The 12,780-nt window shown below is 33.7% G+C and overlaps 1 protein-coding gene across 4 annotated transcripts in view; it reads left to right on the top strand.

Moving 5' to 3' along the window:
* The window catches only part of LOC150097930 (required for meiotic nuclear division protein 1 homolog), a 171,847-nt gene extending 166,581 nt beyond the window's left edge, over positions 1-5,266 (top strand). For all 4 annotated transcript variants that reach the window (XM_090406330.1, XM_090406333.1, XM_090406332.1 and 1 more), the window contains one exon: positions 5,010-5,266. In XM_090406330.1, the coding sequence (XP_090262456.1) occupies positions 5,010-5,042 (33 nt within the window). In that variant the 3' untranslated portion in view covers positions 5,043-5,266. The remainder of the gene's footprint in view (positions 1-5,009) is intronic.
* The last annotated feature ends 7,514 nt before the right edge of the window (positions 5,267-12,780 follow it).

Genomic DNA, 12,780 nt, shown 5'->3' with positions numbered 1-12,780 from the left:
ACATTATTACTAACTTCCTATCTACAATTTTCCTCCAAATCAGTCTGTTACTTGTCAAGACTCCAACATTATCATATCTTATATTTCTATTGTCTAAGGCACTTTGTACCATATCAATCCACCTTGGTCTACTTCTGGGTCATTTTCCTGCCAACTTGGCAGAGAACACCTGTTTTGCTAATCTTTCCTCGTCCATTCTGTTTAAGTGACCATACCACCTGAGATTAACTCTGCTAACGCATTCCTGGATGCTGACAATGTCAAGTTCTTTCCTAATATCCTCGTTTTTAATATGATATTGCCATTGATGCCATCTGTTCATGCCTCTAATCTTTCTGAGAACTCTCATATCTGTGGTCTCTAGTCTTTGGTCAAGTGTTTTACTTCTGACCCAGCTCTCAGATCCATAAGTTAAAACTAGCTTGAACACTGTCTTGTATACAGCTAATTTAGTGTTCCAACTAATTTCTCTCTTATTCCATATGAATTTATTCAATTGACTTCCTACCATAGCGGCTTTGTTGATTCTGTTGTCTACGTCCATATTTAATTTACCAATAATCTAATATATTCTTATTTTGCACTGCAGTCATGACTATCCCCAATAATTTTACACATAGGTTCTCTTTATGAGTGGTGCATTGAGATTAGTGATCAGGCAGGTTATTTGGTTGACAAGAAAAATTTTATTCATTACTAATAAAGCAAGTTACAATTATCTTCATAGACACTAACTTGCTTTATTCTCCATTCATAGTTCAACTCCTAAAGTCCTACGACACTTCATATATCACAATTCTAATTAGTCCCTTTTACGTCACAATCTAACTTTCTTTGTATACAAAATTTTGGAAAAAATTCTTACTTTACCAAGGTGTCAGGATTTCACTGGCTTATACTTGCGATCATCAATTGGAATTATATGGCTCGCATTTTCTTCAGCTGGTCCCTTTTCGACGAGTTTACCTGGCTGATACGTTCCTTAGGTTCTTGCTTCTGAAAGGTAGATATGCGAATGCGATCATGATTCGTTGCCTACGATGTTCACGAAGCACTGCTGCCAATGTTAGTCCACGAGGTTCCGCATTTCCTTCTTGGCCTATGCTGACCTTCTGCTATGCCGAGACCTAAATGCACATTGGCATTCTACTTGGGTGCATAACCACTCTCATTCATCTTACTCCGACCTCACTGGAACTTCCTTTCTCCGGGAATGACTGGAACAGATCTGAGGCAAAAACCAAAAGGCAAAAAGCCTCGTTTTTGTGTCACCAAAAACTATATATTCCCTCGATGACCTTCACACTGCACCTCGATTCCTCTGCACTCCTTTCCGACTCTTCTCAATCTCGTTCACGGGAGATCCCCCCCGTGTATCATGACCTTTGCATATGTGATGGCCTCAGGTCATGATTTAATCTTCTTATCTTGTCTGGGATTTTAGCCTAATGTTCGCATACTAACACATACTTCACCCATTCCTAAATTGTTTCCCTTTTTTTTTTTTTTTTTTCATAAGACATTTGACAATACAATATTCAGCAAATTTCAATTCAAGGATGTTATTATCATTTCATTTATATTCAATTTCTTTTTATTAATATACAAGTATTACATCCAGAATTTAGATACTTGTTAAATCTGAATGAAAGGTAATACATTATAAATTCTCCTTCATTCAAGATTTAACAGTTGTGGTTAGTGGAGAGTGGTGGAGACAGAGAGTTGTAGAGCAGGTGCCTCCCTCAATGAGCCTTTGGACTCCCTGGAGGTGTTATGTAATAGTAATAATAATAATGTAAGCTAGGTGGCAGGTGGAGTTTTTGATTTGAGCCAGTGGATGTTTGTTGAATTTTTTGCATGGATAAGGATTGAGAGTTCTGAGTGGTTGGAAATAAAAGCACTCATCCCAGTGAAAATAATTTTGGTTATTAGATCAAAGCAAGTGCTGGGATTAGACGAGCAGGGGCAATAATGAGACCATTTGGGAAAAACAGTAGTGGCATGGTATGTGTTGCTGAGATAAATGTAAGATGAATAATCTATTGTAAAGGAAATATTAAAGGTTATAGTTAGACTTTCCAAGAGAAGAGCTAATATCAATTATGTATTTGGAAGGAGAGAGAGGGTCAAAAAAAGATCCAGGGTATTAGAAGAACGATGAGGATTATCTGGAATTCTGGTGAGGTAGTGCAATTTGTGTTGAATCATTACTGACAACAAACAATTCATCTTCTCTTTCAGTGTTGCCTGTTAGAAATTTTCAAGGAAGATTATCTCACTGTTAAGGTAATTTAGACTGTACATAATCAACTTTCAGAGAGAAATAATTAGTAAAGTCATCAGAGTTAAGAGAGTGGTACCATCAGCAAATGAAGGCAACGAAGGAATCCTTGAGCCAAAGTATATCATATAAAGGAAATTCCAGGTCTGATAACCGCTGCCATGGGATATCAGACCTGACAAATGTACAAGTCGTCATCTTGTGAAAGGCATCATGCATAATATAATTTGGAATGCTTTGGTGAGATATATTTGCAGAAGATGATATTTGGATATCTGTAAGTGGTAGTGCACATGTTAGTAAAATCAAGTTTTTAGTTTTTGTTTAGTAGGAGATGTTTTTTAAATGCAGTGATGTTAGAATTTTTTGTCATCTCTTTCATGCTAACAAGTGGAATATTAGAAAAATTTATAGAGTAGAGCCATACAACAGGAGTGAAGGACTTATGGTCATTACTCTCACACACAGAGAGTGCCCAGACTTGAATCCAAGAATGACCTCTAGTTTCCCCTGCAAGCTGCTCTAGATAGACTTTCCATGTACAACTTGGCTGAGTAAGTAGCAGGATTGTTACTCAGTTGATCAAGAAGCCTCCCAAAATGATGACAACATGTTCAGTCCCATGTACTATCTGGCAGCTTGCCTGCAGATACTGCTTTGTTACTGTAGCCTGAAATATAGGAGATGCTGACTCTCTAGTTAAATAATTATGGTGTGCAGAGTGAACAATAAGGACACCACCCATACTGTATGTTAGAACTAAATTTTTTGTTTGGAGGGTGTCGAATGGGTTACCAAGAGTTGTGAATGCTTCGTTAGTGAATGAGTTGATGCAGAGATATAAGTATCATGTGAATAATGGTTAGTGCAGATCTCCCACACGGAGTCTTTGACTCTGTGAAGATTCCCAAGTAAATAATAAATAATATGGTGTGGTAGATATTGTTATGTTGTCCCTTCGTTCGTTATTTATTATTTAATTTTTTTATATATACCTTTTCTCCTATTTTTATTCTAACCTCCTCTCTTTTCTTATCTGTGTTTAAGACCTAACTGTATTACGAGCTTCAGTGCTAGTAATAGAAGTTATCTATACAATCTGGCCAGTCCCTAGATTGATTTCATGTATTAACTACTTAGACAAAGGGTTTACCTCAGACTGGAGACAAATCCTTTGTTATTACTGTCTGGAGATATTTCCCGACTAGATACTGGCAAATATATTTGTTTTGTTGCACCAGCCGATATCATTAAGTTAGAAGGTTTCTGCAAGGATAAATATACAGCGATGGTCAATCTTTACTATTTGTCGTTTGCAGTTGTGGTTATTGCACATACTATTCTATTCTGCTCTGGTTCTAGGTTAAATGAGTGGTGCATTGAATTCAATCTCAGGCCAAATTTTAGGTAAAATACAAAGTACATTTATTGAGATCATAAGATTACAAGTTCACATACATACACTCTACTAAATTAATATCATTCTAAGTTATAGAGCAATTTAGGACAACTAAATCTCAACTCGACTGGATTCTATCATGAGCTTTCTCTATAAGGTTAAACATTTCCTCTATACAATATACTGACTTAAAATTGCATCCATACAATTATTTTACTTAATCTCGTTAATCACTTCACATAATATATTTTGACACACTGCATCTATTTAACATTCTCTAAAGAAACGTTCACTTGAGTCATACTGTTGCTATCTACAATAATTACTTCAAAGTCCTACACTAAATGTCCTTACACACTATCTTATAACATTTCTTCTCTTCAAAAGGAAAAGGAAAACTAAAATCTGTACATTACCAAATTCTTATGAAGTTCAATCGGTCCATTACTTAGTTCTTAATTCAGCCTGCACTGCTCAGTCCTTCTTCCTCTAATGTGACTAGAACGTCTCAGTCTGGCTTTGACTCACCTGGTCATTCATTGTGGTCCTTCGATCTGGCTATCTCGAAAAGCTGTCATTGTGCCTGCTCTTGACTCGCTCTGCTGCCATTTCTTGCCATCTGCATTGCCGGCCTGGACTCTGGAATGACGGTTGTTGACATCAAACTACCGAAGGTGGTCCGGAATCCATGAAGAGGCACGACATCCACGAAGAACGAAAAAAAACCTCTCGAAGTGGAGCAGACTTCTTTTATGTTGCACCTTTGGTGCCCTCTTTACTGCTACATTTTTTCTCACTAAGTACCGATCCTCTTGCTTTTGCATGCGTGATGGTCCCTTCTAGCACGTCTCCTTGTGCACACTGGATGATCCTCTCCTCTGCGTCGTCTGAGAAATATGAGCGCACTCTGTTGCCCGTGCAAGTGCCACTGCCTTAGGCCAAACGTTCACCCCGAACGTTTCACCAGGGGACTTGGAACTTTTGGTTTTACCTCATGACAAACATTTCATATAGAATACCTCTTAATTGTTACAGTTTAACAGATCATTTTACTTAGATTAAATAAATTCCATATTAAGGTATCCAATTTATTGCAATTTTTACAGTTTTCTTCTTTACTTAAGCACAAGCATCTCCTTGTTGATCTATTACACTTGTTATTTCGGAATGAAAATTTTCTAGAATGAAAACTCTTCATTCAGGATCTAACAATATTAAAAAACTATTTCATAAAATATTTATGAAATGTTAAGGAAACAGTTTGTTTTGTATATCTTTAAATAAGAAGAATATGTTTTTTTATTAATTTTATTTTTATTATTACAGGTTGTTTTTGAATTCCTGCACTATTTTTCTTGAATTTCTTCAATATACAGTATGTCAGCGGTATCTGCTTTGGTATTTATGTGAATAAAGTGCATAATTTATATTTTTTTACTATTTTTATAACAATTCTAATCTGTACTGATAATATTGTTTATTATTCATATGTATATGTTTGGAATAGGCAGTCCTAGTTTTATAATGAGCTATTTTAGTTGAAAAACAAATTGTGAATAAATAATGAAAAAATTTTGTGATTTCTTCTGTGTGATATTCTCTTATTTGTGTATATAATAACAGTTTAACAAAAAATTTACTAATCAAGGTATCTAATCATTCCAAAATTGGTTTATGGGTTACAAAGTTTGGTTGATAGGCAGAAAAAAAGAGACATGATACAAACTTTTAAGATATTAAAGGGGTTTTATAAAATTGATGCAAGTGAAATTTTTCAATATATGACAAATAGTCAGTGAACTAGGGCCATCCATGGAAGTTGTCTAAGAGTGAGGTTAGACCAGATTTTTTGCTTGAAGAGTGGTGAATGAGTGGAATGGATTGTGATTGCCAGAATTGTTTGAGTTCCCTGAAGGGAATGGATTCGAAGAGCGGTATGATGGTTGATTTGGGTCTCCTGCAATGAGTCATTGGACTCCATGGAGATGCCATAAAATAATAATAATATAGTCCGACTACAGAAGTGAGAGCTCTCGTTGGCAGACTGCCAAGAAGCGTCAGTTCGTGTTGAAGGGGAGAAAGAAATAAGGCAATGTACGAATTGGTCACCAACATGCAAAATCACATGCTTTATACGTAAAATTTTCCAACTGTTATACAAGCAAAATAGTTACCACTTTAAAAACTTCAATGATCATAAAAGAGAAGTGAATTTTCTGACGTGTAATAATAAACACTCATCCCACAATACAGATTGATTACTCTATTATCGGAATGGATTGTCCTTCTTTTGACATGCACAGAAGTGTCGAAGGGTCTCGTATCTGTGGACATACTATAATAATAGGAATTATAATAGTAACAATTTATTATACAAATATTTCAGAGTAATTGTTTACTACTTTAAAATTTCTGAACTATAGCAGATATGAATGCTTTTTGAGAAGTTTAAAAAAAAAATCCCAGTGATCTGTTTGGAAAATGGAAAAACGTCACTGGTGATATTCATTAGGATTTGTAATTGGAATTATCATTGTATATAATGTTCTATATCCTTTACCATCCACTCAAAACATGATTTATTGTGCGAATGATTTACTTGTAATCACTGTACAGTAGTTCCCCCTTATCTGCAGGGATATGTTCCAAGACCCCCAGTGGATACCAAAAACTGCAGATAGTACCGATCCCTATATGTATACTATGTTTTTGTCCTATACATACATGCCTATGATAAAGTTTAATTTATAAATTAGGCACAGTAAAAGATTAACAACAATAACTAATAAAATAGAACAGTTAAAACAGTATACTGTAATAAAAGTTATGTGAATGGAATCTTAGCAACCTCAGCATATGATTTTTTTCTTTCCTTATGAAGTTGAGAATTTTCAATTAAAGGAAGCACTTTGCGGCTTCTCTTTAGCATATCTAAGCCTACAGGAACTTGTGTTCCTGTAGGTTTAGCAGAAATATGATGGATACCAGTTCTGCTGAACATCACCTGTGGACATATCAGTAGAAAAGACACAATGCAACAATTGGCAGTCTTTGAGGTAATGGCTAAAGAGAATCTGTGAGCGAGGAGTTGTCAGTCAACATAATTGCTATCTTCTAAACAACATCAAGAATTTTTAGAGGTTTTAGGTGCACCACTCCAAATCTGAGAACAGTATTTCAAGATTGGATAGATTTACAATTAGTATTTCCTTTAAAAATTTTGAATTTATTTGTTATTCTTATAATATGTTATATTTTTTTAATGAAAAACATAACCTGCTTACTGTTCTTTATACTTGCAATTTTATAGTATTTTTTTTTTACTATAAAATTTTACTATAAATCATACCCTGATAAACTGCTTATTGAATACTTGAACTATATTCTCTACATCAGTTCATTGTCATTAACTAACATCACCCTACCATAGTCATTCTTTCTTCTACTTGCCACATATCAAAAGAACTCACAAGGATTTTTCTTGGCTCAATTGTCTAATTTCTGCTCACACCTCATTTCTACTGTACCAATTGAGTCACCAGCCTGGCCTGCTCTTTGTACTCTTTATAATTATATTAAAATACCATTACTATTTAAATATCAATGATAACACTGTGTATTAATGGTGTTTTAGAAGCTGCTGCTGAAAATATATGTTCATGAATTCAAAATATTTGACAACGAAATCTTATGAGAGATTGATGGCAACATAGCTACTAGAGACTTGGAGTTTGACATTGAAGATGCAAAGCAGTTGGTGGGGCTGTGGATGATGAGTTTTAAGATAGACTTTATAGAGCTTGAAGCACATAAAATTGCAAAAGAAAAAGCAGAGGGCAAAACATCAACAAAACAAAAAGAGAGAAAACTACAGAACAACAACAATAACAAGAAGCTGAGTCCTCCCTCTCTGTTACATTTATATTACCAAGTTTATTATTCAAATTTTTATTTCAGATGCAAATTTATCTTTTATACTTGCTTCTTTAAGAATACTGGTGTGATATTTTGGACTTGTCTAGCTTCTTTTTATGCTTTTTAATTTTAATCTTTCTTTTACCACTACTGGATTATGATCTGCTCCTGGATATGTCTTTGCTTGTTTAATGCAATTTTTAAATCTATCAATTATCACGATATAGTCTATTTCATTTCTTCAGGTCTCCTGGACTCTTCCAGGTGTAAATTTTTCTTGGATGGTGTTTGAACATTGTATTAGTCATCACAAGGCAATTTTCTTCACAAAACTGGATAAGTTTGTCTCCTCTGCCATAGTTGTGACCCAGTTCATAATGCCCCATGCATCTTGAAGTTTTTTCTGATCCAACTTTGGTATTCATATCTTCCATTGTTAGTAGTACATCATCTGATTTTGTTGTTGAAATTGCCTCTTGAATTTGCTAGTAACATTCATTAATTTCATTCTCTTGGTGTTCTGTAGCAGGTGCATATACTTGAATTATAACTATAATAAAGGTTTGGCTGCAATTTTCACCATTATTATTCTATCATTAATGAGCCAGTAGCCCAGCATGCCGTTGGCAGTGTTGATCTTCATCACTATTGCTACACCATGTGTATGTGAATGGCCACCTGAATACATGATTGTATGGTTTTGTTTTGTTTTTTATGTAAGGTTGGTATAATGTTCTGACATTCGCTTTTCTAAATCACTTAGGGAATTGAACAACGTAGATCCGAATATAAATTAAATTATACTTTAATAAATTTTTCCGACATTTCGGCAACGTCACGTTGCCATTTTCAAAAGGAACTTACAAAATGGCACGTGCACGCAGGCACTACAACACAGTATTCGCCAAACAGGCAGGACAGCGAATATCAGAATTTCTGAACACAAGGACTACATCCGGTTTCACAAGTACAGCCATTCTGGTCTTGCAGACCATGCTCTGGATACATGCCACAGAATACGGTGGAAGAAAGCTACAGTAATACACTGTAGCAAATACAAATTCGAAAGACTATTTATGGAATCAGCCTCAGCCCTAAGAAACTCTCCAAACCTCAACAAATTTGGTTGTATGCGACTGCCCCAAATTTGGGAGGCAGACCTTCAGCCCAACGGCCAAGAACACCTACTTAGCCCGCTAGAGGGCACCATCAGGACTTCTAGGAGAACGATAGCTTCATATCTTCATTCTCAGTTACTGTGTTGTAGTGCCTGCGTGCACGTGCCTTTTTTGTAAGTTCCTTTTGAAAATGGCAACGTAACATTGCCGAAATATCAGAAATATTTATTAAAGTATAATTTAATTTATATTCGGATCTACGTTGTTCAATTCCCTAAGTGATTTAGAAATGCATAACCAACATATAAGCCTGTCTACGAGAATCAACGTCTTCCATGTTGCTATTCTTAAGGTTTTACTTCTACATCTTAGAAAGGCCTCACTATTGTTATCCTCCCATCCCATGTTGCTATCCCAGTGCCTCGCAGCCTAAGATGATAGTATTTTTTGCCCTCCCCCACAAGAACCTCATGCACTTGTGCATAAGTACTACCATGCTTCTAGTCTAGTTTTCTGAGTTTCTGGAGGGGAGGGAATAAAACTTGCTTTTGTCAAAGATCGACTAACTTGGCAGTTATTTATTCATAAACATAAACACGGAATTCCCATTATTTCTTTTCTTATTCAGTGGAATTTATAATATCCTTATTTGTTTATTAAATATATTTTAATATTTGTTTTAGGACTTATGCAAGTTTTTCTTTTGTTTCTGATATGTGGGAATTATTTATCATCCAGAACTAAATAAGTTCATAAGAACTTTTCAGACATAGGTGATTTGTATAGTCATTTACGGAGATTAAAAAAGTGTCCTCCGCCACTATCCAAAAACTCAAGTTTGTCATTCTGCAAAACAGTCTTGACAGGTCAGTGTTCCTCAGCAGTAAGATATTAAGTTCACTGGCAAACCATCACTGTGCGAAGCAGTAAAACTTCTTGCCTTTGACTAAGATCGACTAACTCAGCAACCATTTATTATCATATACAGTATATATATATATAGATATATAAATAAATAAACACACACACACAGTATGTAACATCTAAAGCAGTCTTTCTCAAAGTATGGGTCCGAGAGAATTTTATTAGTAAATATTTTTAAATCTTAGTTTTTGTAAATTTTCAGGTGCAGTTTAGAAATATGATATGTTCAACATCCTATTAATTTAAAAAAAAAGTTTATATAATTTGTACAGTTTCAGTGTACTAAGAAGCATAATATTCACCATGCCCTATCTCGTGGAAACATTCTTGCCTTTTCTTTGAATTGCAAGGCGAGATCAAAATCTGCCTCCATGGTAGTGGAAGTCAAGTATTATCTTACCTCTCCTATTGCATGTCATTTCTCCTGGCTTGCCCTACTGGAATATTTAGTCACTATTTCCAGCATCTTGAGTAATTTGAACTTTGCTTTGCAAGGAAAAAATGTCATAACCTTTAATGGTCATGATAAAGTAAGAGTAGTTACAAAAAAAAAAAAAAAAAAAATGGAATAATGGCAGAAAGGTTTTGACAATTCAAGATTTTGAGAGCTTCACACCTCTGGATGATTTAATGCTTAAAAAAAAAAAAGTTTTACTTGGACAAAATGCATAAAAAATATCAAGGATAAGCTTTCATCGAAAGAGATAGTTAACCTTAAGACAGGTCGTTAGGTATGACAGCCTTTGAGCTCCACAAGACTCGGAATATCCTAGTCTCGCTCACCTATGCAGCAGTGACTTGCATACTGCTATTCTTCCTTTATTAATTCTTAATATTTATTATTGTTAGATTATTAAGAATTAATAATCTAACAATATTTTAACTTAATACATCACCAGTTTTATTATAATTTGTTTGAAGTGAAACGTTATCAATATTATCACAGATTTTATTTCACAAACCTTAAGACAGGTCGTTAGGTATGACGGCCTTTGAGCTCCACATAGACTCGGAATATCCTAGGCTCACCTATGCAGCAATGACTTGCATACTGCTATTCTTCCTCACCTTGTAATTGAGAAGTTGGGTTTTCGATTTGAAAATGAAAGACAGAAATTGGCTAAACGTGGAGTAGATTATGCAATAATCTACTAATCTAATAACAATTATCTATTGTTATTAGATTTGTTAATCAAAATAAAGATACAAATATAGCAAAAATTCATGAATATTTTTGGGGTTTTCGATCTGTAGAAGATACCACTGGGCAAGGACTATTTGAATTTATAAAAAAGTATTTAAAATTATTTAATATTAACATATTGGATTTACGCGGCCAAGCTTATAATGGTTCAAATATGCGAAGCAAACATAATGGACTGCAGATAAAATCCTTGAAATAAATTCAAGGGCTTTTTTTTATTCCCGTGCTGCCCTTCATTAAATTTGGTAGTTAATGATGCAGCTAAGATATCCTGTGAAACTATAAAGTTTTTTTGGGTAATACAAGAATTATATAATTATTTTTCAATATCTCTGAAGCGTTGGGCTATATTAAAAAAACATATTCGTGTTTTAAATTTAAAACCACTTTCTGCTACTAGGTGGAAAAATAGAGTAGAAGCAATAAAGCCATTTAAAAATAATATCAAGGAAATTTACCAGGCTATTTTTGATATTAAGGAAGATGAAACTAAAGATATCGATTCTAGAGTTCAGGCAGACAACTTAATTTCAAAGATTTATTCGTTTAAATTTATTTGCTCTGTTCATGTTTGGTACGAAATCTTAAGTCTAGTAAATGTTGCAAGCAAAATAATGCAGAATCCGACATTTGATATAGGAAAAATTACAAAAAATCTTAATTATGTTATACAAGAATTAAATACTCGCTGAACAGACCAATATTATTTTGAAAATATTATTAGAACTGCAAAAGAAGTAGCAAACGATCTTAATATTGATCCTGTTTTTCAAGATATTCGCAAAATAACAAAAACAAAAATGTTTGGTTATGAAGCATCAGATGAGACAAGGCATGATCCTAAAGAAAATTTTAAAATAAATTTTTTCTTCGCGATTTTAGACATGACAATAATTTCAGTCATCAGGGAAAGATGACTGAAATTATCTCTTATAATCTTAAAGTTATAAGAGACATTAGCAAATTAAAAGATTGGAGCGATGAAGATTTAATGAAAACATTGTAAACATTTGCACTTAAAACTGAGCGACAATCAAGGTTCCGACAATCACGATATTGATGGTATGACTTTATTTGAAGAATTAAAAACTTTGCAAAAAAAAAAAAAAAGAGTCGGCTCCTCAGGATGTTTGAAATTATATATACGAAAATAAATTAACCAACACGTTTCCGAATACTGCGATTGTAATGCGTAATTATTTAACATTACCAATATCCGTAGCATCAGAGGAAAGAAGTTTTTCATAACTGAAACTAATAAAAAATTATTTGTGGTCAACAATGTCTGGAGAGCTTCTAACGGATTTATCAATTACATCAACTGAAAATAATATTATGGATTCATTAGACATTAAAAATATTATTAAAAATTTTGTGGCGGCTAAAGCAAGACGGATAAATATGTAAAATAAATCTATATTTATCCTAATTGTTATTGTTAAAAGCATTCCAAATTATCTTTGTTATGTAATAATATTTCTTTTTATATTAAAATAAAAGTAATTTTTGTTTATTTATATATTAACGAAATGAAACATTTTTGAAATTTTTTATTATTAAAAATTCCTTATTAATAAATTTTAGTAATTACAATCTTTTACTATTGTTAAATAAAATTTATTTTTATGAGTATAAACTGTTTTGTACGTTTAACAAAGTAAAATTTTTCATGGAAACTTATTTTATGGCGCGCTGAAAAAGTTTTGCACAAGGGCGCCTCCTACCCACGGCGCAGCACTGGTTAGTTGGCAATCACAGATCAGTAGTCTCAGTGGAAGATACATGGGATAGAATGGCGCAAAATTGATTAGTATATGTTAATATGAGGAATAAACAAAAATCTTTCCATATAATCAGTTAATTTAACCGCAAATTCAAAGTAATTTATTAATTAGTAAAGAAATGGAAACGATAATAAGCTTACATGTGGTTTTTC

This window comes from Typopeltis vanoorti, chromosome 16 (assembly GCF_054136105.1).
Source record: "Typopeltis vanoorti isolate ZY-2024b chromosome 16, IOZ_Tvanoo_1.0, whole genome shotgun sequence".
NCBI classification, from domain to species: domain Eukaryota; kingdom Metazoa; phylum Arthropoda; class Arachnida; order Uropygi; family Thelyphonidae; genus Typopeltis; species Typopeltis vanoorti.
The sequence above is the reverse complement of the archived record's forward strand: the minus strand, read 5'-3'. Positions and strand labels throughout refer to the sequence as shown.